Genomic DNA, 25,408 nt, shown 5'->3' with positions numbered 1-25,408 from the left:
ACTTCAGCCCTTCAAACTCTGTTGTGGATTATCCATCACAGCAGTTACAAGGGCATATCAGGGCGATGGAAAGGAGACTTTTATTTTGCCTGAAGAGATTCACAAATTTATATAAAAGAATACACATATTAAATAATGATTAAAAATAATAATAAAAAATAAAAAGCCCACTTTAACCCCCCTCCCCTCCCCTTTCCCCCTCTGCTAAACCCTAAAAATGTATAACGACTAATGATATCATAAGAAATCTCACCGACGTCCACACCGTATGCACTCGTTTTAGCTAAACACGCAGGTTTGACCGATCGCTGGACACCTGCTGGATTGCACAATGAACCTGTGCGGGTGGATCGCTCATTACTCTCCATTCTCTAGTGCCTTTTCTCTAGGACCACAAAGGCTTGGGTTGTGAAGACTTTCCTGACATCCGTCTCACGTCTTTATTAATGAGGCGTTTTATAATCGTCGCTGCAGACTTGAGGACGACAGGACGCTCGCTCCTGCCTCAAAGCCCAGGCAGCTGTCCAAGGTACCACCATCTGGACCCAGCCCCACAAAAACATCGTCTCGTCCTACGAGAGTCCATGCCAAGACGAAGGTCCTTTAAAAATCAAGGTTGGCTCTTGTGGGTCAGCTGTCGTACCCATGCCCCGCCCACAATTAGGATGTCTTTGTAGCTAGTGTTGTGATGGTTGGATAAGTTTAACAGAACACTGTCCGAAATCACTTTGTGAATTTTTAGCTCCTCTTTTATACCCCAGGAGGCGAATCACTGAGATTTACTACGACTGTTTTGCTCATTCAAAAGAATTAAGGCTGCTATGTTTTCCTCCAAGGAAAACCTCTTTTTCAACCTTGAGGTGTTGTAGCACACATTTTTGGGGGAGGAAGAAAAAAATAAATCAATATTAATCAATTATTCAAATAATAATAATAATAATAATAATAATAATATAGAGTTCCAAGTCAAAATGGTCTGCTACTGAGCTGAATGACTTGGCAAGCTGAAAACCACAGTAACAGAATTAGCCATTGTGCTAATGTTAGCAAGATAACAACTACAATCTATGAAAAGCAAACATTTAAAATAAAGCCAACACTCTATATTCAGTTTTCAAAACAATCATTTTGAAGAATATGATTTATTCAAACAATGTGTAAACTCCACAGAATGATTAGCAGGGTCTACTAAAGGAAGTTCTGGTGGGCGGAGCATATGTACGTCAGAAGACCTGCAGTCATCATCACCTTCATGCGCAGTAAGGAGCTCTGGGGCTAAGCAGAATTTTCTCTCTTTGGAGAATGAATGGCATTTTCAAGGACGTTCACCTTGTCCCAAACTGGGAATATGCTGCTACATGGTTTAATGTCTATGTTTTCCTAAATGCCACAGGGTTCTCTCAATTTGAAGGGAGTTAAGGAGCTGAAATATGAACACTGCTACATCCACTGCATACAAGCAACGTTCATATTCTGATTCTTTAAATGCCTAATCACAGCATGGATGCCGTGACATTCAGAGTGAAAGTATACATCGTTCTCCGTCGTGTTTGTTCTCCACAGGGCACAACAGTGCTGATTTAAATGCCAATAGTTTTTCTCCTAGAGAAAAAACAAAAACGCTTAGATACAGAGTTCCAGATATGTGCACTGTGCCTACCTCCTGCAGAATCATAACACAACTTCACAAGTCTATGTACAATATCTTCATGACAACGCCTTTGGAAGACTCAGGCCCTTATCAGTCTGAAGTAAACCTGTTTCTCTTAAATAAAGGACACTTGCTACACCATCATTCAGAGATGACATCTCAGTTTGGAGCACGTCTACAATCTCAGAGGCTGTTTAACAAACGTTAATTATTACGCACCTTCTGATCAGGGATAACATGACTCTTACAGAGGTGGGGTTTTTCAGTACTGTTGCCCACCAGTGGCAGTATTTGCTATCTTATAAGCAGCGTCGTAAGGTGACTCAAAGTCGAGGATGTTACATTGGTGAGAGCTACAAATCTCATTAGCAGCCATTGAATATGCGATGTTACAGTGCGAGTGTTCACAGCTCTCGTGGTAGATACTTCGCATGAATGAATCATACCTTTTACATCCCTGTGTGAGGATGCAGAATAACATTACTGTTGCACTGTGGCCATGCATAGCGTGCACTTTGTACCTGTAAAATGGTGAAAGGGTAGATTCAGTGACTTGCCAACCTGTTTTGGAGTGACAAATAACATCACCCAGACTTTATAAACAACTCGATCCAAAGAGAATGGTTACAAGAAGATGATGGAAGGAAAAAAGAAAGGGTACAACCTAAGCATTACGATAAAAAGTATTCCTCATCTAGGTCATGATTGTCAAGATTCCTGACTCCAGCTGCTCCCCTAGTGGACCTTCGCCCACACCAGGGGTAATTACAGGTCCTGCAGGAACAGGGCACTCGTCTGATTGATAGCACATCAGAACAGATGGATGCCTGAGAGTCTTCCTGCCAATCGGAAATGAGCCTCTCCCCACGGAGAGCTGTGGGAGCGGATATCGCAGAGCGGATCAATGAGACTGTTTTCAGGGCGGAGACAGCAGCAGCAGAGGCACACAGATTGGGTTCCCAATGTTGAGGTTCAGCCCTTCCTCTCCCACTGGGCTTACTCAAATGTCTTAACCCTACAAACTGCAGAGGGCATTTGTATTTGCTCTCAAAGACTTGTACGTTTTAACTGGGGTTCCTAAAACAATGATTCAGTCAAAAGCAGGGGGACGACTTACTCTACTGAAGCCTAAAATCCATTCATATATAACCCAGTGTGTTATGGGGCCAGAATCCACAATAGGAAATCATATTAAGACTAATTAGCTGGAGTTAAATGTGTCTTGACAACTACACCTGGGGTAAAGGTGCCCTGTTTGTTTGCCAGTGTGTTTTTTGACTGAACCATAGTTTTAAGATTAACAACTAAAGCACTATGTAAAAACAGAAGACCACCCTTTGTGTACGTTATTTCCAATCAAAATGATTTTAAAAATGTTCCTTTTCAGGAGATTCTTCATCTATTTGTATAAAGGAAAGAAAAAACAAAGTAAAACTATAATAATAGACAAATCTCACTATAATAAACAGTATACGTTGCTTTCCTCTGGGAGAAAAATCAAACTCCACGCTTGATTCAACAAGAAAAAAAATAATTGTGTTTCTTTCCATTGTGCGAAGACAACTGAATACGATGGGTCTCATGGTGAATGTCTATTTGCTACTTCACTTCAATGGAGAGATCTGCCGCATGCATTCAGTGAATAATAGGTTGTCATGTTCAGGTTAGGCGGCACGGTGGCGCAGCAGCTGGTGTCGCAGTTACACAGCTCCAGGGGCCTGGAGGTTGTGGGTTCGATTCCCGCTCCAGGTGACTGTCTGTGAGGAGTGTGGTGTGTTCTCTGTGTCTGAGTGGGTTTCCTCCGGGTGACTGTCTGTGAGGAGTGTGGTGTGTTCTCTCTGTTTCTGAGTGGGTTTCCTCCGGGTGACTGTCTGTGAGGAGTGTGGTGTGCTCTCCCCGTGTCAGCGTGGGTTTCCTCCGGGTGACTGTCTGTGAGGAGTGTGGTGTGTTCTCTCTGTGTCTGTGTGGGTTTCCTCCGGGTGACTGTCTGTGAGGAGTGTGGTGTGCTCTCCCCGTGTCAGCGTGGGTTTCCTCCGGGTGACTGTCTGTGAGGAGTGTGGTGTGTTCTCTCTGTGTCTGTGTGGGTTTCCTCCGGGTGACTGTCTGTGAGGAGTGTGGTGTGCTCTCCCCGTGTCAGGGTGGGTTTCCTCCGGGTGACTGTCTGTGAGGAGTGTGGTGTGCTCTCCCCGTGTCAGCGTGGGTTTCCTCCGGGTGACTGTCTGTGAGGAGTGTGGTGTGTTCTCTCTGTGTCTGTGTGGGTTTCCTCCGGGTGACTCTGTGTGAGGAGTGTGGTGTGTTCTCTCTGTGTCAGCGTGGGTTTCCTCCGGGTGACTGTCTGTGAGGAGTGTGGTGTGTTCTCTCTGTGTCAGCGTGGGTTTCCTCCGGGTGACTGTGAGGAGTGTGGTGTGTTCTCTCTGTGTCTGTATGGGTTTCCTCCGGATGACTGTCTGTGAGGAGTGTGGTGTGTTCTCTCTGTGTCAGCGTGGGTTTCCTCCGGGTGACTGTCTGTGAGGAGTGTGGTGTGTTCTCCATGTGTCCGTGTGGGTTTCCTCCGGGTGCTCCAGTTTCCTCCCACAGTCCAAAAACACACGTTGCAGGTGGATTGGTGACTCAAAAGTGTCTGTGTGTGTGAGTGAATGTGTGTGTGTGTGTCTCTGTTGCCCTGTGAAGGACTGGCGCCCCTTCCAGGGTGTATTCCCGCCTTGCACCCAATGACTCCAGGTTGGCTCTGGATCCACCAGGACCCTGAATTGGATAAGCGCTTACAGATAATGAATGAATGAATGAATGTTCAGGTTAAATTCATGTAAATAAGAGTGGCCGTCCAGATCAAGCAGTATTTAAAAACTAAACTGTGCCAAAAAAAAATAAATAAATAAATAAAATAAAAAAGAAAAGACGTCTTGCTTATTTCTGTTAAATGTGCGTTTGCCAAAAGTAAAACAACTGAAGGGTGCTCTGATTTTTGCATAGTACTGTATAATATACCTGCAGTTAAAGTCGGGAGAGAAACCCAAGCTTGAAATGCATCCCGCTCTGTGACTCTGTGGAGCTCCTACTGCACCTGGCTAAATGTACCTTTTTCCCTAGCACTGCACTGGCACTCTCCACCACCCTCCTCAGCCCCTCTCCTCCAGCTCAGGCGACACCTGGCCGACCACAGCTGCCCACTGGAATGCTTTATCTCCAGCCAGAAGAACTGGCCAAGAGATAACCAGCATGCAGCACATATGCTAGCTAGGCTCTGTCTCTCTCTCAACACGCTCTACTTACAGTGACAGACATGGACACACACACACACACACACAAAATTAAAAAGACGAAGAAGAAAAGAAAAAGAAAAATCACTCAGCTGTACACCTACATGACCAGGACCATGCGTTTCTCTTGCTACACTTTGAATAAACAGGTTAACACTTACAGTGCTCTTATTAAATTGTAAGTACAGAGTTACCCTTATGATTACACTGATATGCTACATATTAATAACAAGGTTTGCAATATGGGAATAATGCTTATTACACAAGGCTTAAAAAATCCTGAGTGTATATATATTTTTGTAATCAAATATTAGAAATCCACAAAAGAAATACGTGCGGAATTGTAATTAACCAAAGATAACTACATTCTGGAACTCACTGTAAGTGCAAAAAAGCATTATTCCCATCCTCAGTATTCTCATTTTTATACATAATACAGTTACAAATGTCACGGTACTTACATTAATAACAGCATAAAAGTGCTACCATTACCCTATTATATGAATATTGCCAATCAGTTATTTTTTTCACAAAAAGCAAAACAAAATTTACATAAAAAAGGTCAAAAACTAAAAGTGAGTGACATCTTTAAAGAACAATGAGATGAAAAGAGAAGCATCAATGCTCTGTGGAGTCCCACCTGGCCAACAGTTACAGACACAGTTTATACATTCAGGTGCAGTACCCCTCGGCTATCTTTCATACTCATGAAAGAGAAGGAGCGAAGAGGCGCTTCTTGACTGTCGTCCAGCAAGGACATGCTTGGTGCCTGACAAAACGCAGAAAGTCGTCAGCCAATCAAACAGACAAGCACATTTTAATGAGGAAAACACAGCATCTGCCGGGCTGACGGGAGATTTCCAGAGGTGCCCTGAGACACCAGCGAAGGGAAAGAATAAGAAACAAAGACTAAATAAAATAATAATAAACACACCAACAATGGCCTGCGCCGAAGGGGTCTTCCATGAGAAGGAAGCATGCTCAAAACGACAACATGCAAAAAGACAAAAAAAAAAGTAAAAAGAAATAAAAATGTCACTCGAGCTTTCACCACACATGCAGACCGTGGAAGCGCGACACATTCTTAGACGCTCCTTTCTCTTTTTTCTTTATGTTTTTTTTTTTCTTTTTGCTGTTTAATATGTTTATCTCTTGTCTCATGCTACAAACAAATGCACTGGAACAACAAGTAAAGTATTTTCAAAAATTGTCCATTACAGAAGTGTTCACTGTCTTTTGGGGCTCCGTATATTTGGAAGTATGTGCTTCTCTGAGTGTATTGACATCTGTACATGGCAGTGATGAAGTCAGTACACAAATGAAAAGCTTGTCCATGCGTCTATGACCTCTTTAACTTCATTTCTCCACTTGTAAGTGAATGGACGAAGGATAGCTACATAGACTGACTGGACAGGGTTTTCCTGGGCAGTGCTACGCTGTAAAAACAAGTGCTTTAATAAGTAAAATGTGAGCAAGGAGAGACAGAGAGAGAGAGGGAGGAATAGGTGGAGTTGATCCATTGATCCATAGCCAATGTCCAGAGTAAGGGTCATCACTTCTGGGTAAAGAGAGCTCCGATGGTTACCCCTGCCGCCCCCAGAGCTGCCAGACCAAACACTGTCTTCAGATAGGGCCAGGATTGGAATTCAGATCCCCTTCGTTGACTGTAGATCTCCACAAAGCTGTCCTGGAGGAGAGAAAGAGAAGAGAAAGCTTTTAGCATCATGTAGTTCGAGTCTATTAACCTTCTTACATCCCAGGTATATTACATCCTACAGCTTAATAACCAGTAACTACATTAAAGAAGCAATTAAAGACACTTTTACCACCAGATAATATTTGTGCAACTATAAATTGCATATTAATTTCCATTTACACGAAGAACCACCCTGATGTGTTGTACTAGTGTATGCTCCACAGAGTGGGTCCCAACTAACCCTTTCACAAAGGTTAATTACTACAGACAGAATCTCTAAATCACATGCAAGCCAGAAGGGCATCGACTAACAGCAGCAAATCTGTGAGAAGATGTATGTGCTGATATGGGGTTTACTTGGGTGTGTTTGTTATGATGATGTATGTGCTGATGTGGGTTTAGTTGAGTGTTTCATATGTCATTGAATTTGTTTTTTGGAAACTTGTGCTCAAGCATCTCTCCTTGGCACGTACTTATACGTAGAGATATTTTTCAGATGCTCTTATCCAGGCAAACTTAGTTCTAAACCTTGTACCCCGGTAGACAATTTGTCAGTAGCCTTTTCTATGGACTTTTATTGCTATTGTGAGGTGTGTTTACCCTGGTGCTGAACTGAACCCATATCTGCTGTGTGCCACTACATCTCACATCTCAACACAATACAGAAAACCATGTACAAAAGATGGAAAGCCACATATAAAAACCGAACACTGCAATGATGACTTCTACAGTTTCTTTCTGATTAACAAAATACTGCATTCTATTCTCCGTCTCACTGTATAGAGAAGATGAGTATTATGGCTAATGGCAGTGTGAGGCTTCTTTTCAGGGGTTTAGGAACCAAAGAGATCCCTTCTTGCCCCTCCCTTTTGTCACAGCTTCATAGAGCAGACACTCCACATCTGTGCATCCAAATCCCCACAGACCAAAGTCCAGCCCTCAGAGACGATAAGAAGAGAGACGGTCGGTAGGAGAAAACAGATTGTGTGTGTGTGTGAGAGAGAGAGAGAGAGAGAGAGAGACAGAGAAAGAGAGAGCAAGAAAAGACAGGTAAAAATCACTAACAACCTCAATACTAAATATTTGTTCTTTATTTGCTTTTAAATATTAATGGTAAAACAGCACAAAAAATACCCAAAAAAAACACAAAAGAGTGGGAGAATGATTAAAATTCAAACAGATAATTTCCCTGACTGAGGACCAGAAGATGGTTTACATTGTATAGACCTTTATATAAAAAGTGTTTATCTATTACTACGACCCTGAAGTGGATTAAGTGAAAATGATGATGATGTTTGTCTATTGTTAGAAGATCATTGTCAGTAGAGACTAAGAGAGTAGGTAGGAGGGATGGAGAGAATAAAAGAAAAAGAATAGAACAGGAGATAAGGTCCACAGACTTCCTCTGTTTAATCCCTCCTACCCTCACTGCGTCTGCTGCCTCCGTAACCCGCTGAGTCTCGGACGGTGGGCTTGAAAACCGCAAAGGCCAAACCCGGCACTGTGCAGCCAAAACCCACAGCATGTGTTTCCCTACGGCCTGCTGCCTCCCGGCACCCAAAAATATCACCACTTATCTGTGTGTTTGGCATAAGGAAGTGCACGAGCTCATCATCCAGGCTGCTCAGTGGACCGTTTATAAGGAAATAATGAGGTTCTTTCCCCAGAGAGGTGATGGGGAATTAATAGTGAATACATGAAGTGAGGGAGAGCCCCTATTAAACACTTCCAGGAAAAAAAATCATTATATATATATATATATATATATACACACTATGCCTGGCCCTAAACAAAAAACCACTGATGCAATGATGTGTTAGAGCTGATTTGCTGCTTTTACAAGAGCTATAAGCACACAGCTGGAAAACATGAGATACCGGGAACCCCATGTGTGGAGGTCTCTCTCTCTCTCTCTCTCTCTCTCTCTCATATATATATATATGTGTGTGTGTGTGTGGTCAGTGTCATTTTAAGTTCAGCCCATTGTAGCTTTTCTCTTTTGCAAATAAGCACTGAAGAAGTTGATGTAATGATGTCACTATGACAGTGACATGAAGGTCTGATGGTTTTCATTCATTCATTCATTCATTATCTGTAACCCTTATCCAAGTCAGGGTCTCGGTGGGTCCAGAGCCTACCTGGAATCATTGGGTGGAAGGGAATACACTCTGGAGGGGGCGCTAGTCCTTCACAGGGCAACACACACTCACACACTCACCCCTACGGACATTTTTGAGTCGCCAATCCACCTGCATCGTGTGTTTTTGGACTGTGGGAGGAAACCGGAGCACCCGGAGGAAACCCACACAGACACAGGGAGAACACACCAAGTTCTACAGAACTTGTATAGTACAGTACACTTGTATTGTACAGTATTACAGAACACACCAACTCCTCACAGACAGTCACCCGGAGCGAGAATCGAACCCACAACCTCCAGGTCCCTGGAGCTGTGTGACTGCGATATCACTGTATTTGACGTTTATTTTTTTTCCATGCATGACGCATTAATTGAGAGATTATTTTCTGCAGTAGAGTGGTTAAGAGGACCCTTCTCTATTGTTATGAGAACTGTACAATGTACAAAAAAAAAACATTAGTATTTGATGTGTTACAGGTTACAGGTGCATGGCCCCACAGTCATAATCAGTTTTCAGAGGGTGGCACTAAAGTAGTGAACGAATCATATGGCATGACAATTGCAGTGAAAATGTAGAAACTTTCATTTAGCACATTTTTCAGACAACTATAGGCTAATTTTCACAACGTATGTAAACCAGCTACACTCTGTTAATGTCAATTTCTCAGTTTCTTTTTTGTTTGTTTGTTTTAGAAAACTTTACCTTCATTAATAATAAATAATTAATAATAATTAATAAGTATTTAGATATAAAGTAGCCAATGTCAATGGTGATACTGCACTGAAGAAGTCCCAAATATCTTCATTAAATTACAATATTTAAACACATAAATAACAACAATGTGCAGCTACCAGAAATAATATCACATTAAGCCGTAAGTTAAGAGATATTATGTTAAACAATAGAAGCCTTTTCTCCCTTCTATTGTTTAACATAATATCTCTTAACTTACGGCTTAACGTGATACATTTAAATTATTTGTTTAATTACGGATGGCATATTCAACCATATGCTGCAATTAATTTTATAACTCTAACAATCACCATTTACCTGAACATGACCTGAAAAAAATAAAAGACCATATAAGTTTGAAACCTGCACTACATTTCTCAAAATGTAAAACTCTGGAATAATTACTTGAATCAGAATATAATTTTGATATATTTTTATCTTGGCACCAATTCCTGGATGGTTGGTTAATCCATTAACACGTGTGATATTATAAAATCCTTTTTACTCGATTACTCAATTCCCAGTGGTCAAATCAAGGTCTCAAAAGATTCATTTCTTGGATGTAGGACTCTAGGAAAAGCCTTGCTGTAATGTGTAAGGAAAAGGTTGTTTGTAGTGCTTCTTGGAAGAACACACATCTCAAAGGTTGTTCAAGTAATCCAGCATTTTCTGTGGTATGCGCAAAACAACTCTTTCTTGCACCTTTATTTTAAGAGTGTGTGTGTGTGAAGGAAAGAAGCAAGTGAGAGATGATGTATGTGTGTGTGTGTGTGTTCTGATCTCTAGAGCCCAGCGAGGAGTAGTGCAGGCTGCTTAATAAGTAAAGCAGTGGTTTTATGACAGCTGGCACCACGACAGGCCTCTGGCTTTCCCAACGAGGAGCCACCCTATGCTCCACTGTTTGGATTGGATTAATCCATGTCTCACAGGCAACCAAACTGCAAAGGAGGGAGAGTAAGAGAACACAGAGAAACAAGAAACAGACCAAAGAGCGAGGGAGGGTGAGGGGTATGAAGAGGGGCAGGGGGCGAGAGAGAGGAATAAGAAAAATCTGAAAGAGAAGTGGGAATGTGAGAGTTGGAGAGAGAGAAAGACAGAGAGGGGGGGTGGGGGGAAGAGAGAGAGAGAGAGAGAGAGAGAGAGAGAGAGATCAACCTGCCCATGAGTGGACGAGATGGGCGAATGGCAGTGAGCTAAATGTAGGTGTATGGAAGCATCTTTCTCTTTCTTGCACACAAGAATTTGATGTCTCTTCTTCAACAGTGTCTCCAAATGTGCTGATGCAATATTAAGCAGTTGGTGCCTGGTGAAAGACAGAGAGCTCAGCTTCTGTTCGTGTCTGGCACCCAGTGCGATATGTCAGTGTCTCCAATGTGTCCACACCTAAAAGAGCCATTTCAAAATGCTGGTCATAACATGGAAAAAAGGCACAGGGTGTAATTTGTTATCGAATATCAAAATCTGAATGTGCATAAATCAACGTCTTCTTTTCTTCTACGAGATTTCTCAGACGGCGCTAAAGCAACACTGTTTCACTCCTCATCTGTTGAATTTTTGATAAATTTCCTAAGTGACATGATCTCAGTGACCAATCACTGTCATTGCTGCCGTTGACATGGCAACCACCAATATGACTGATTCCAGTGTCCCAGCAACTATTTATTTGCGCAAAAAAAAAATTCAAAAGGCTCGATTTGCCTTCTGCTTAGTCTCGGATAAACTCAGGATCCAAAACCCACTGGATCTGGGCTCAAACTGGACATTCAGGCAATATGTTCAGAATTCATAAAGTTCTGGCTGTTTAATAAGGCACTAACTGGTCCAATGTCACCTCTTTCCCAATTTAAGAAGAGCTGAAAATATGAACTTGCAATTGAACAGATTATGGCCATAATTTATATCACAATATATATCACATCATCTCAGTCTAGCCCCCTCCAGGGTATGCCCCGGCCTTGCGCCCAGTGGTTCCGGGTAGGCTCCGGACCCAGCACGACCCTACACTGGATACATGGTTACAGACAATGGGTTAATTAATTATAGTCTATGTGATATAACTGTGATATCACCACAGAAAAACTGGCCAGAACGCCCATAACTGATGTGTGTACCTACACCTTTCTGGAAAAATTTACCACATAAAAAAACTTACATAGAGAACTATATATAAATTATTTTAGAAATACAGTTGTCACCCTCTTGTAAACAGAGAAATATAATGTTGAGGAATACAGGCTATTTAGCACATTTTTTTCACTCATTTATATGGTTAAATAATTGGTAAAAAATAAACATCCGTTCCCATTCCAATAAAACACCTTAAAGTTTACAAAAATCAAAGAGTGAGCCTCTGCTGCTGCTGAGAAAAAGTCTAGAGGAGACACTGAACTGATGTCAGAGTTCTATAATGAATGTCAGTCAGTGATAATCGTTGCAAACACGTATATTTAAATACCAGGAATATGTTTAAATATCATATCCATGTTACTGAAGCACTTTCTATTGTGATATATATATCTATTTAATTATAACCCTGCTCTAACAGCCATTTGTGTTTTTTGCATTCATGATGTGTTTGCTCTGACATTTCTGTGTAAAATGCAATGTGTCCTTCCTTCACATCCATAAGGAACATGTTATGTTATACCTGTTATGAAAAGCCATGGGAAAATGGACAGTACGGCATGTTTTGCCAAAAACACAACTAAAGCAACACCATCGCAGCTGACGGCACGGACTCGTCCTACGCATGTGTGCCGGCGCAACATCGGCTGCGTGAATCATCAACACTGCTGACGGTTATCATTGTCACACCCTAATCATCTAATGACTCTTAAATTTCAACCCAGATGGACTGAGATCGCAGTTTATTCCACAGAGCCAGCAGAGCATATTTAACGATGACACAGGAGCCAGGTTCACTGTCTGTTTACACCACTAACAATGGCCACCAGTCTTGTTACCCAGAGATAAAAAAAAAACAAAAACCTAGCAATCTCCCAAGACACTTCCGTTACCATTTCTATTTTTACCCTCTCTCTTATCTGCTGTGTCTATCTCTCTATGCTGGCCGTCTCTTTTACCTGCAGGTTATCAGTGCTCCATTTACTCCACACCTGGCTCCAAGCAACAAGGTAAGCGAGGGAGAGCGAAAGGAGGGGGCTGAGGGGGTTCAGCAGGACCAACTAGAAAGAGACTGAGAGCAGCGAGGAATGAGGACACTAACGAGAGTCATGGCAGACTGTGCCACTGGAGATGTCATCCACTGGCAGCCTGGAGGAGCCCTGTGCTGCTGGCTATGTGATGAGGGCCCTGACACCCAGTAAATGAGGGCCCGTGGCAGGCCCCACAGCAGGAGAGGTGACAGGACAGGGCTTGCAAGGTGTCCCTGTATGCTCCGTATCCTTATCCCTGTTTGCTCATGCCACCCCACCCCCCCCGCCCCTCTTTTCCCAGCTTGGTAAACATCCTCATTAGCGCTGTTACCGCCCCGTGTTTGAACAGACTGCCACTGTTTGCCCAAGGCCTTTGCTAATGACCTCCAAAACGCAGCTCATGCCCTGGCCCCTGCTCTCAACTGCAATGGAAGGTGGGGCAGGCAGAAGGGCAGAAGCAAGGTGCTCTTATCAGCCACGCTTTGAATGTGCACCCTTCATAATGCCAGGCTGACTGACCTTGTCCAAATATTATCAAATGAACTGTGTGAAAGCACGGCTGAAGGCATCGGCCATTGATGTAAATTGCCAAGAAAGGGCTACTGAACCTGAAGGATGTAGAAATGGGTAATTTAACAGAGTGCGCAAGCCTCACTGGGCAGAGTTTGAAAGCATATCTCGCAAGACTATGCTCAGACCCTGCCAAATACCACAAACGGTACTTATCACCTCAACTGAATTCTTAAAGTAGGAAACACAGAAATCCCCAAACATTTGAGTGACCAGTTATATAGGGGACTTTAACAGGTAAGTACCTGAGCTCTTCCTGTCTCTGCATCTCTATTTCTGTCCTTCCTGCACTTGTGGAGGTTGGGTCACTGTCTCAGCATTCACTACTGAAAGATGGTCTTATAAAGCCTCAACTCCACCAAGTTTGGAGTAGTCACTTTAATTGTGAGCCTCAGGTTTGAGTTTGGGCTCAGCTTAAGGAGACGTATGAATACCTATCTGAGAGGGAAGCTGAGCTAATTTTGTGAATGGCCTCTTGCTTGGAGGCGGTCAGGGCTACATCCTTATAAGGAAAGTGGCAGCTGTGCGACAGGCTTTAGTGTCAACGTAACTGTGTCATCACATCCTCGGATTTCCTGGGCGGCCTCTGCCAGGCACATGGCCAGGAGATGACCTCATGCGCCCTCACTTAGCCAACCAAATTCAGCATACCACTTCTTCAATCTCTCCTTTTCGAGACACAAGTGCGTGTACAAAAGATTTGAAGTGTGCCTAAGCATGATTCATTAAAGAACATCTGTGAGTTGACTGGTGAGATGGGAACGAGTGTCTCGTCTCATGAATTTTCTATGTATGCCCCTTCACTCACAAACTTCATGCCAGCTTCCTTCCTCCTTTGTTTACTCTGAGGAGCGTGTTTGTGTCATCTGCCCAGGCACTTCCATGACAGAAAAGGAAAAAAATCCTGCTTAATGACACACATGCTGGAGTATTTGTTATGAATGTATAAAATGTATACATATTAGTCACTAATACACAACTACGTTTGTTTCTGCATTTTCTACAATAATAAAACAAAAACGGAAGATCACATGGCATTATTCATTGTGATCATTCATTATTAACTTTGATATTGTGTTTGTTTTAGAGGATTCCACTTATCCCTGGCCTTTGTTCCCACAGACACACTCCCGGGGGGTGAATAGGGCTGGGAGGGGCGATGGTAAGAGGACAGCAGGACATGAAGGTAATTGTATTTCAGTGGCCTCCACACTACATGTAATTGGCTGCTAAGGATATCCTTTGCCAGAGTTCTGAATGAAACAGCATCCGTAAAGCCCACTGGTCAGGAGGGGTCCCACTTCCAGCTTTTTCTCATTTCAAATTTATGTACAAGGCATCCGCTGACCCCTTGGTGTATGAATTTGTTACTACTGAAAGACCTGAATACTGGAACCAATAACAAACACAAAAAGGAATAGTGAACACATCCTTCTTATGTTTCATATGTCTTGATATGGATTATCAAAGGTTAAACAAATTATAAAAAAAAATAAAAATACAATTTTAAGGGATCCAGATCTTAGGCAGTAAAATTCTGTGGACCACTGAATATTCTGATGTATATCTGAATCCCAACATTAAAAACTGAATACTCCCTCATACAACGAATGAATATCTGAATATTTGGGTCCTAACCTAATAATTCCTGCTTTGTACATTCATTCATCCAGGCGGTGGGTCCAGAGCCTACCTGGAATCATTGGGCACAAGGTGGGGATACACCCTGGAGGGGGCGCCAGTCCTTCACAGGGCAACACAGACACACACTCACTCACACCTACAGACACTTTTGAGTCGCCAATCCACCTACCAACGTGTGTTTTTGGACTGTGGGAGGAAACCGGAGCACCCGGAGGAAACCCACATGGACACGGGGAGAACACACCAACACTTCACAGACAGTCACCTGGAGCGGGAATCGAACCCACAACCTCCAGGCCCCTGGAGCTATGTGACTGCGACACTACCTGCTGCGCCACCATGCATTAACTTATAAATATCAGAAAGTTCAGAGACATAATAACATGGCTTTGTACACTGATATTAAAACAGATTAAATTTTCAATCAGATTGTGTGTTAAAACATGCCATGGATCTAAGTCATCAGTGTAGATCAAGCATGTTTTCTTTCAGATCTTCCCAGCATGGGAAACATGACCTTTCCTTCAACAAACCTCACAGAGTAGAAACACAAATCCTTGGTGGCCAGGCTCGCCGCAGGAATAGTCTCTCTGTCTGCGACAGATGGTGGGTACATCCACGCCTCCACATACTCATTACAAATGAGGCTATGGTTATGTATGATACCGTCACCATGGCCCTGCTCTTGGAACAGAATCTCATTTTCTCACCAGACTCTTAACGAAAACAACGGCTCGACCCTGTCTCGGAGCCAACAGCGTAACAGGATCAAGAAGATATGAGAGAGAAAAACTGACAGGCTTAGCTCGGAGACAAGCGACACCTAAACCCATTAAACCCAGAGGACAGGTAGAACAGAATCGCTTTGCATTCGCCGTGCAGTGGATCTACTGCGCATTTGACCTGGCTCTGCTCCCTGCCTGCTGCTGCCTTTTGCTGTGCTCTTTCAATCTTCTCATCTCTGTGGGTGGCTGCCCTCATGGGAATCCACAGGTCAGTGATATGAAAGAAATGCACAAGGAGGAAGGGGGCGTACTTTGACCCTTTAATCTAATGCATCCCAAAAAAAGGTAATTGCCCTGTGATCAAGTCCCAGCGCAGCACAATACAGTGCAGAATAAAGGCAGAGCCCTTAGCCGCTAGGCTTCCTTCATTTAACGGCATTATTCATGTACCTCTCACGCTTTCTGTTTCCTCACAGCCACTACTCACGCTCTTTCATGCTAAGAGCCTGAAGCACGTTATAGCATTCAATTACCAAATCATATCTATTTAAATCCACCGTGACCCGAAGAAGAGAACACTGTTGTTTAATTGTAGATCTGGAGGCGACATGAAAATTGGTAATAGGAACAACAATGAATGATGCTAATGGTGTTCCTATCTTACTTCTGCAGATGTGAACAGCCTTGCTTTCTTCCTTCATCTTTTTGTTCATAAATACTACAATTCCATTAGTAAGTCATGTACGGAACTGTTTTTAATAGCTACAGCTACTCAGTGAGTAATCCAGCACAATCTACTTACACTGCATGTACACAGACGTTATTTCTTCCAGAGCTATTCCTGGTCTAAACCATTTCATTACGTACTGTGTAAGTCAGGGTATATCAGGTGTAACATTACAACATAGTGTACAGTGCACTCCTGAGTATCAGAATAACTGTCACTGTGTGGGTCGCTTTTGCTCTCACTGTGGTAGTACCCTCTAGGAAACATTCAGTACTTTTAGTCAGGGATCATATTTGTATCATGTTCTATATTAATTATAGATTTTTAAGTTGCGCTGATTTCATCGACAGGACCTTTTATATATTTATAAATCTATCTGGAGAAGGGAATGACCAGGCTCTAAAAGCAATGTCGTACCTTTAAAAGGCACATTTACACTTTTTGTACTTTAAGTGAACAACGTATTCGTACAGAACCATTTTTTTACTGACAGTGTATGGTAATGTATTGTTTAAGCTTGTGGTTGGCCTGTAACCTCAGTGTTAACAGCTATCGTGTGAGATTGGGCAAGCGGTTACAGACAATGAATGAATTAATAAATGAATGGATCGTTACTGCTCTAAATAGTATTGCCTTAATGAAAGAACACAATCTTTTTATGGGGTAATAACAATTAGATCCCACTGCCCCAAAGTACCTTAAAACTGATTTTTCTCTTTCTCTTCCTTTTTCAGGAAATACAGTTTTTTTTTTATTCTAATTGCAAAAATGTTTCCACAAACTGTTATAAACTGCTTAACAAGGACAAAACACTTCCTGCTGAGGACCCAGTAGCACTTCAGCACTAGGAGGGCGTATTGGGTGTTTTGCTGCACAGCAGACATCTTGGCTTCCACATCAAAGTAGGGCCTATGGTCCGCAAAAACACATCCGAGAGAGGCGACATTGCTGCCGGTGCATTCTATATTTGCTGCACGACTGCATCCTTGTGATGAGGGCTCCTGAGGATAGCATCACCTACTGGGAACATTAAAGTGCCCCTGCAGTCACGACTGGGCCACCCCGAGTGATCCCCACCTCGTTTTCCCTTCTCTTAATGACTCCCTCTCAAATATTAAAACAGCCAGAATGAATATCATTAGCTAAGCAATTTTATTTTAGCTTTAAACATACACAGCACAAAGCAGAGCATGCTTAGTTCGCATCCTGCTTGATTGAATATCTTAATATTCAATCACGTTCAGATGTGGAAAGCCTCATTGAACCACCTTTTGTTTCACTCACTGACCACACTGCTCCACAAGGGGAGCTATTCAGCGCTCTGCATCAAAGACAAGTGTCGTTGTTTTAAACTAAAAGCTGTATGCCTTCTAGCCATACTCTAGGCATCAGCTCTGAAAATACTGATGTTTTTGGGATAATTGGCCTCAAACTTTCTTCATTCACACTTAAATAAAACTCACCATTTTAGACGTGTGGTGGAAAAAAAAAACTCGCTAGAAGACAATTTCTCAAAAACAATATGCATTCACATACTCTTATTCTGGTAATTATAATATCATGAAAAGCATTCTGGTTTTAACCTCTGACTGTGAACCAAGAGCTTGTTGCATTCCCATAGTGCGTTTATATCTGTGGCTCACTAATTCATCCCTTCTGATGCTTAAAAAAGATAAATAAATATTAGGAGAGGTCTGAGGCACATTCTTTAAATAGAGCTGCAGTGTGCTATGGTCCCACATGTTGTTTAGAGGCACTTGGCACTTGACCGGGGAAACACCATCATTATGAATTAGTGTAGGCCTTTGGGCCAGACAGGCATCATATTAGAGGACGTTCAAAGTCTCTGTCAGCTGAATCTTTTGGTTTCCTTGTGTTCATAGCTGGTGCAAAATAGCATATTCATCAGGGCCGAGAGGACACCGGACAGTTATGACCTGACCTACTAACTGTGATGGAATTAATAAGAGGTGTACTGTCTTTGGTCACAATCACATAAGTGTAAGTACCCACTCAAAATACTGGTTTTGTCGCTGATTTTACAATCCAGTCATTGTAAAGATGGTCGTAACTCCCAGTTTGGAGGCGTACTCTTTACATTGAGCTGTAAACCGTTAAAAACGCCTGTTTTTGACTCAGATATGCGTAAGCTCAACTGACATGCCACAGGGTGGGTGGCTCACTATAAGAGGCAGCTTGTTGATAAGCGTGGACTATTTTTTTTCCTCACTAGTCTTTCTGTTGCAACATGCTTCAAACACTCCAAAAACCGTTGAGCAGTCTCTGAACACTTGCCAAAAAAAAGGCAGTTGTGTTTGGGTGAAGTGAGGGGGGGGTGGGGGAGGTAGGAAGCTAACCTAAGCATTGCCAAAGAGTGACAGGTGCCCTCGAATAGGGTAACTGCCCTCCTACCCTCCCCAAAAACCTTTCAACCACTTCCTCTCTCTATTCTTTCTCAGGCTATGAGGACTATGGGAGATTTCCTTTTCTCATGAGCTCAAACTATTGTCTTTTAGCAAAGGAGCATGAGACAACATGTGTACCCGTGCCCTCTTCAGTACAACAAATTCAATGGATGCATGAATGTCAGTAATCCAGAAAGGTTGGGAGTACAGGCAATGACTTTGAGACGTTTGAGAAGTTGATTGTATAAACAAATCACATGGAAAATGCAACAGTAAAACTCATCAAGTAAACAATATTTAGCAGCGAAGAGGGAGCATGGCAAATATGAACCTTCAGGGTGATAAACAGAAAAAAAGAAAGAATCTAAAACACTTTTTATAAATTTCAGTGGATGGTTCCTCACCATTTGCTTGCTCTCTAGTCTGTTCATGTGCTGGAAAAAGCTCCAGTGTTTGTACACAGCCTTGGCTTGTTAAATAGGGAAAATATTAAGGCATCCTTTCTACTGCAGGGCCAAATAGTTCAGTACTGTTCGGCACAGTTACAGATCCGTTAGCCCGGTTACGGTTTCTTTTTCCATTGCTAAATGAGCAGGACGTGCATGGCGTCTCATTGATTATGCAACAGTTGCTATTGTCGGATGTGTCCAGTCTCACATTTCCATCCTGATTTCAGTCCTAGCATGCTAAATAAATACAGAACTTCAGAGTTTTTGTGATTATGTTTTAATGTGTACTTCTTTTATGTGTGTAAAGCAGAGCTCAGACTACACACAAAGAAGGGGCTTACCTACAGACGCTTGCAGGATTTGTGGCCAACAGGACAACTTGTGTGGTCAAAGTATGTTATAGCTACAAACATATCATACAATAATACAATTTTTTAAATATATAGGGAGAGACTGTAAAATAGTTGCTAAGTAAGTTATATAAAACTATAATTTACCACTGTTTAACATACCCATTCCAGGTTAAAATATGCGGAGATTCTTAACGAAAAGAAACACGAGGGGAAGTTTGTTTTGCTTTGAGAACAGTAGTTCTTCAGAACTGTCAATGTCGCCTTTAAGTAAATTGAGGTTCAAGCTGACCGAAGGCTGAACTGAAGAAATTCCCCAGATGAGTGTTTCCCCTCTCATAACCCCATACAGTAATCAGCATCTCATGCAAATTACCTTAATGCAGGCGGATTAACCAAATGGATGGGATTAGTGAGCTAATAAAGCCATTATTAGCTATTGTGGAAGGAATCTTAGCTCCTCACTGAAGGCTGACTAATGCATCCATGTTGTTTTATCATCACTACTCCAAAGACGAAGGCTTGAGATCAGTACAGGGCAGATGCTGCTGGAAGAATCCACTGAATTTGCAAAAAATTAAGTACTGTTCAGAGACAAACAGAAGGATGAAGCACTCATTTTCATGGCCATTACTGAGACATCAAAATCAAAGCCTGCACTGTGAGTATTTCTAATGGCTATGAATTAATAAGTGAGTCCTGCTAAAATGACCTGCTGATGACCCAAAGCCCTTGAACCTTCACAGAAATCTGAAAGATCAACTCAGGCTTGTCTTCAAAAAGCCACTTGAAGTACATCAGTGTGACAGAGTTGGAGCATGGCTGGGGACTCATACTCGCAAGCGTCAGCAAATGAGCATCTTGACTTGGATTCCAGCTAGTCAGTGTTTTTGCGACGCGCATGTGTAGGTATGCATGTTTTGGGGTGTGGGTGTTTGAGTGGAGACTCTGAGTCATGTCACAGATCAGCGGACCAGAGGTTCGTTTTGCATAAGGTGAAATCCCTGTGCAGACGGCCGAGTGTGCTTAGCGAGGCAAAAGCGGAGGACTCTAGCAGGCAGTTCCTTCAAGCAGCGTGCTGCACTCCTGCAGCAAACAGGCGCTCGTGCAGCTCATCTCGCTGCCAGCCGCGCTCATCTGGGCAAGGTGTTAAATGCAGACAGACGATTAGCCATTCTCCAGCGTCTGCTAGTGTCTTAATGACTCCATAACTCTGCCTATTCTGTTGGAGGCAAACGATGGAGCCCAAAAAAAATGTAAAATAAATAGGCAGATTCATAAATCTGCTAACCTGACATTCAAATTTCTCTCTTCAAATGAATCAGTGAAGAATCTCCCCTCTTTGCCATTCCTCTCACTGCTTTGCCTCCATTTGTGTGTCTCTGCCTCTCTTGGAAATTATTCTGTGCAGTGTCTTTCAGTCTCGCTCCATCTGGCTGCTTTTCGCACACTGCTCCACACGTCAGCCACACACACACACACACACCGAGCTTTGAGGACTCTTCTGTGTCACTTTTGTAGGAGACAGGGCTGCAGAGGGGAGGGCTGGGCACTGAAGAGGAGGTGGGGGGGCATGGGAGCAGGGCCTGACACAATGGCACAGCAGGTGATTGAAGTTTGAGCTGTAGATCCATGGGCCCTGCTTTACATCGCCACCGTTCCCATCGCCTCTCAGGTTCCCCCACCACCCGCCGTTCACGAAATCAGCAACCCAATCCCATCACCCCTCCCTCGGGCTTGCAGCACAGCCGAGAGGAGACCTAAACAAAACAGAAATATTTTCAGGACGCTCTCACAATGCTGTGGCACAATGGGTTTTTTTAAAATAACTGTGGCTCAATGTCACTGTCATGGCAGGAGGGGAATTCTGGAGCTCCAAGTGCACATGATGTGCTGGTTTTATTCCCAGAAGTGGCAAGGGCTTCACCGCATGACATGAAATGCTCCAAAAAAAAAAGAGTCAACATTCCAATTAAGGCAGTTTGAGCATATATTTTTTTAATTAAATTCCAAGTGTTAATCCCGGATCAGAAGACAAGACATGAGAGGAGTAGAGGAAACTGTCCACATAGAGCATAAGCAGTATTGGAAGACTACATGAACCTTCTTCTCGTTTTCTGGAGTTTACACTGTAAAGTTACAGTCAGAGATGCTGAGCATGGAATATGATTAAAATGGATTAAAACAATTTTTTTTGTTCTACATTCCATAACCTTTGGAGGACATCCTTCATTTCTTGTGTACACTATAATGGTTCAATTGACTCAGAGCCTATTTGTCACCCACATAGTCAAACATGGTACAACTAGCAGTGAAATGCTTTGATGATGAACCGAGATATTTTATAACATAACTGACTTTACGTATATCATGCCCTAAAATGGGGTTGGGCAAGGACTGACAAGCTCCCAACAACATTTGAAAAATCCCCAGTACAAGCTTTGTCAGTGAACTATGAGGCAAAAACCAACAAAATAATTGTTCATTAATCATAATCAAGGTCAAATTTTCATTTAATCGTGATACTGATTTGTGGTTATATCGCTCAACACTATTACAGTGTCTGATTTACGGAACCACTACAGCACCTTAGTTTCAACAACACATAATATTTAACCCATACCTGTAATGTCAAGTTACTGATAAAACCTAATAGGCAAATCATTTCACAAAATTACTAACATGAAGGCTTAAAGTAAAAAGAAGGTATTAAATGGAATAATAAATAAATTCTTTCAGTGCTTTATATTATCTGTGTTTTTAAAGTCTTTACCCACTCTAATGGCTAAGCATAGGGACCTGATTTCTGTGCAGTATGAGTTTTCTTACATGCAATATCTGTCTGGTCTGGCCAACTGAAAAGAATGAGCGTCCATTCATGAAACCCAAACTGATGCGTATCAGAACAGGTTATGCATAATTTAATAGCTCAATGGCTGCTGTAAATACATACTCTCTTATTACTACTACCAATGCATTAAATATTCATTCGGCAAGGGATTAAGATGGTGTTACATACAATATATCAAATACGTTGAAAGTAACCCCTGAAGGCCAGGCTTCCGGTAAACAGAACGCCCATTTCCTGAATTTCAGCTGCCACTGGACGTGACTAGGCACCTAAACGTCTGTCCAAGAAGAGGAGCAAAGCTCCTGTTTGACACGAACCGACAGGTGAGAGGCCGAAACATGAGACCAGCACTGGGGCCAGCAACTCGTTGCTGCTTAAAGTGCCAGGTCAGAGGCTACTTTATTTTCCATGACTACCTCCAAACAGGCAGTGCACTGGGAAGTGCTCTTCTATATAAATAGCCCTGCAGACAACGATAGCTAGAGCAGGTGGAGCTCACTAAGACTCTTTTATCTGTCCGGGAGGTGAAAAGTAGCCAGAGGGGCTTAAGAAGATGGAGCCTGTAGAAGGCAGCCTGGATCACTGACTCATTAGCTCGTCAGCTGCTACCCAATACAGGAAGTCTCCTTCATCTCCATCACCCCCCAGTGTCATTAACTAGCCAGCGCTAAAACCCATCACCCAACCCCCTCACCCTAGATTCGCCTGGCCAAAATCAGCCCTTGTTCAAGGTGGAGGCTCAATTACATTAGCCAGCCATTAGCAGACTTCCGCACTGCTGTGCACATATATTGGGATCAGGTGGCTGTTGGGGTCCCCCAGGGTGTGTTGAAGCAGAAAATCTACCATATCTTCATCACAGAGCAAACAGAAACAATACTCCATTTATAAGTGTAAACAAACCAGCAAGTCTAAAACCAAGGATGTAACCCCTGCTGAAATTAGGTTAGAAGTCATTATAAAGCACACACACACAAACACACACACACCCGGCCTGAATGCTCTAATAATGCTCAAAGATGTTTAATATGCTGCATTCCATTTGAAATCGGATTTTAAGTTCCAAGTAGGCGTTTTCAACTGGAACACCTCCACGAGTCAGATTTCCTGTTTGGAAAGTCAGGGGAGCCTCTCTAACTCACTTTCAGAATCCAGAATGGCTGCCCGCACATTAACATTGTGCCAAAGCTGTAGTATCATACAGTTTATACATATGTGTTTCTATGTATTTTTATCTCATTAAATCTGTCGAACACACAGTAATATCTAATCGCTATGTGTGGACATGTTTGGATGTATAACATATCACACAATGTGCTGTTAACTGAAACTGCTAACAATGGTAAACAAGAAACACGCTTGGGCGTGACGTCATTCCCAGCTCCGACATCTGACTTATGAGTAAATGACATTGTGTGCTTACTTAGCATTTCTTTGTCTAATCAACTGTCAAAGCATCCTTGGATGCTCTGATGACTAGAAAACATTTTCCTAATAGCAATATTTGAACCATTGTGTGTCAGGGAAGAGTTACATGGATAATCATTTATATACCTTATTGATAATCAATTCTTTGTTGATTTAAAAAGCTAAACATAATAATACCAATATTATAATACATTTTAACTGCCAAGTTTCATAACTCCTCTCTTCCAAGGACATGGATAAATTAAAATGATGCAAACAATCCAAATGAATGGCTTTGGCACTGTTTCCAAGAACTGATGATTCATTGATAATCATGACGTCCTTCTGTTAACCTTCCAGAAAACCAGAGCAAGGCCAGCGGATAGTTACTGGAACAGCAAGCCATCGGGAAGGAACACACACATAAACACGCATGTGTGTGACCACATATCACCACGCAAGTGACAGGTTCCAATGAAACTCACATATGCTCCCACACACAGACATACAAGTGTACCTACAAAGACAATCAGAACGGAGGCAGCATGCTCTGAAGAGGCAGGTGCACTTTCAAACAAATCAATATCACATTGACGAACATAGCAACAGCTGGCCACAGAAATGCAATCCATGTATAAAAGTCACTGTTGGTGCCGTTTATCAGGACAAAAGTTTATGAAGGCACTTATTTTTTATGTTGTTTTCTTACTCTGCTGTTGCCCAATTCTTTCCATTTGTTATCAACTGTTGGAAATTACAGAGTTTTGTTTAGTGGGGTGAATTAATCATGTCCTAACTGGTACAGAGTGGTCCTCTTGTGTTTGTCAATACTCAGCTGACGTTGGTAATTAAAGTCTGATTGACTGATGCATGTTGTTCTGGTGCTGTTTCCTTTGATGTTGCAATGGCGTCTCAGGTGAACACATATGTCTGCATAGCAACTAGATGTAACAAAGGCACACAATTCATGCGACCATAAAATATTATGAAAAACGGCACATGTGAACTTGTGAGCAAGTGCAGTGTATTAACTAGGAAACAGTCGATGTAGCTATGAGGCCGATGATCAGTTGATATTAACTGTTGCGATAGTGTTGAGAAATAATGTCTCAGATCATCTTTTAATCTTTCTATTCTTGAAAATCAACACAGAATTATGTTAAGTATAATTGTAAATAAGTATTAAATGATTTATGATGCATAAAAACTTTTAATTAAGGTGTGGAAAAATAGTGAAGGGGGGGGGGGGGGGGGTAAATTATAATTTATTATTATAAATTATTTTGTGTAGCTCTGGATTACAATGTAGCTGTTTTAAAGGCTGTTAAATTGAGATTAAGAAGTGTGATGACAGAAAACCTTAAACCAAATCATGTTTATTAAGCTCTTCTGAAGTGAACAATAAAAATAAAATCTAATTATATTGACTGAGATTATCAGTTATTGTAATCTTGAGACCCTTAAAATAAATTTTGTCCGAATGTTCATGTTGGTCAGGCACTAGTATTCAGTCCATAATCTGGAGTGCATTGCACTGTTGCACTCCTGGCCTCACGGAGAGACGAGGGATACCTCAGGAATGGCGTTAGCAGTGGTTGGAGCATTCTCTGCAGAAGAATATGCGACACGTAGGAATGTGCGGTGG

The 25,408-nt window shown here is 42.2% G+C and overlaps 1 protein-coding gene across 1 annotated transcript in view; it reads right to left on the bottom strand.

Annotated features, from left to right (window-relative positions):
- Window positions 1-206: 206 nt before the first annotated feature.
- The window catches only part of bcl2a (BCL2 apoptosis regulator a), a 51,832-nt gene continuing 26,630 nt past the window's right edge, over window positions 207-25,408 (bottom strand). The window contains exon 2 of the mRNA XM_066646833.1: window positions 207-6,598. Coding sequence (XP_066502930.1) covers window positions 6,464-6,598 — 135 coding nt within the window. The 3' untranslated portion in view covers window positions 207-6,463. The remainder of the gene's footprint in view (window positions 6,599-25,408) is intronic.

The sequence above is a fragment of the Hoplias malabaricus genome, chromosome 1 (genome assembly GCF_029633855.1).
Source record: "Hoplias malabaricus isolate fHopMal1 chromosome 1, fHopMal1.hap1, whole genome shotgun sequence".
Lineage (NCBI taxonomy): Eukaryota > Metazoa > Chordata > Actinopteri > Characiformes > Erythrinidae > Hoplias > Hoplias malabaricus.
Note: the sequence above shows the minus strand (reverse complement) of the source record. Positions and strands in the feature narration are given on the sequence as shown.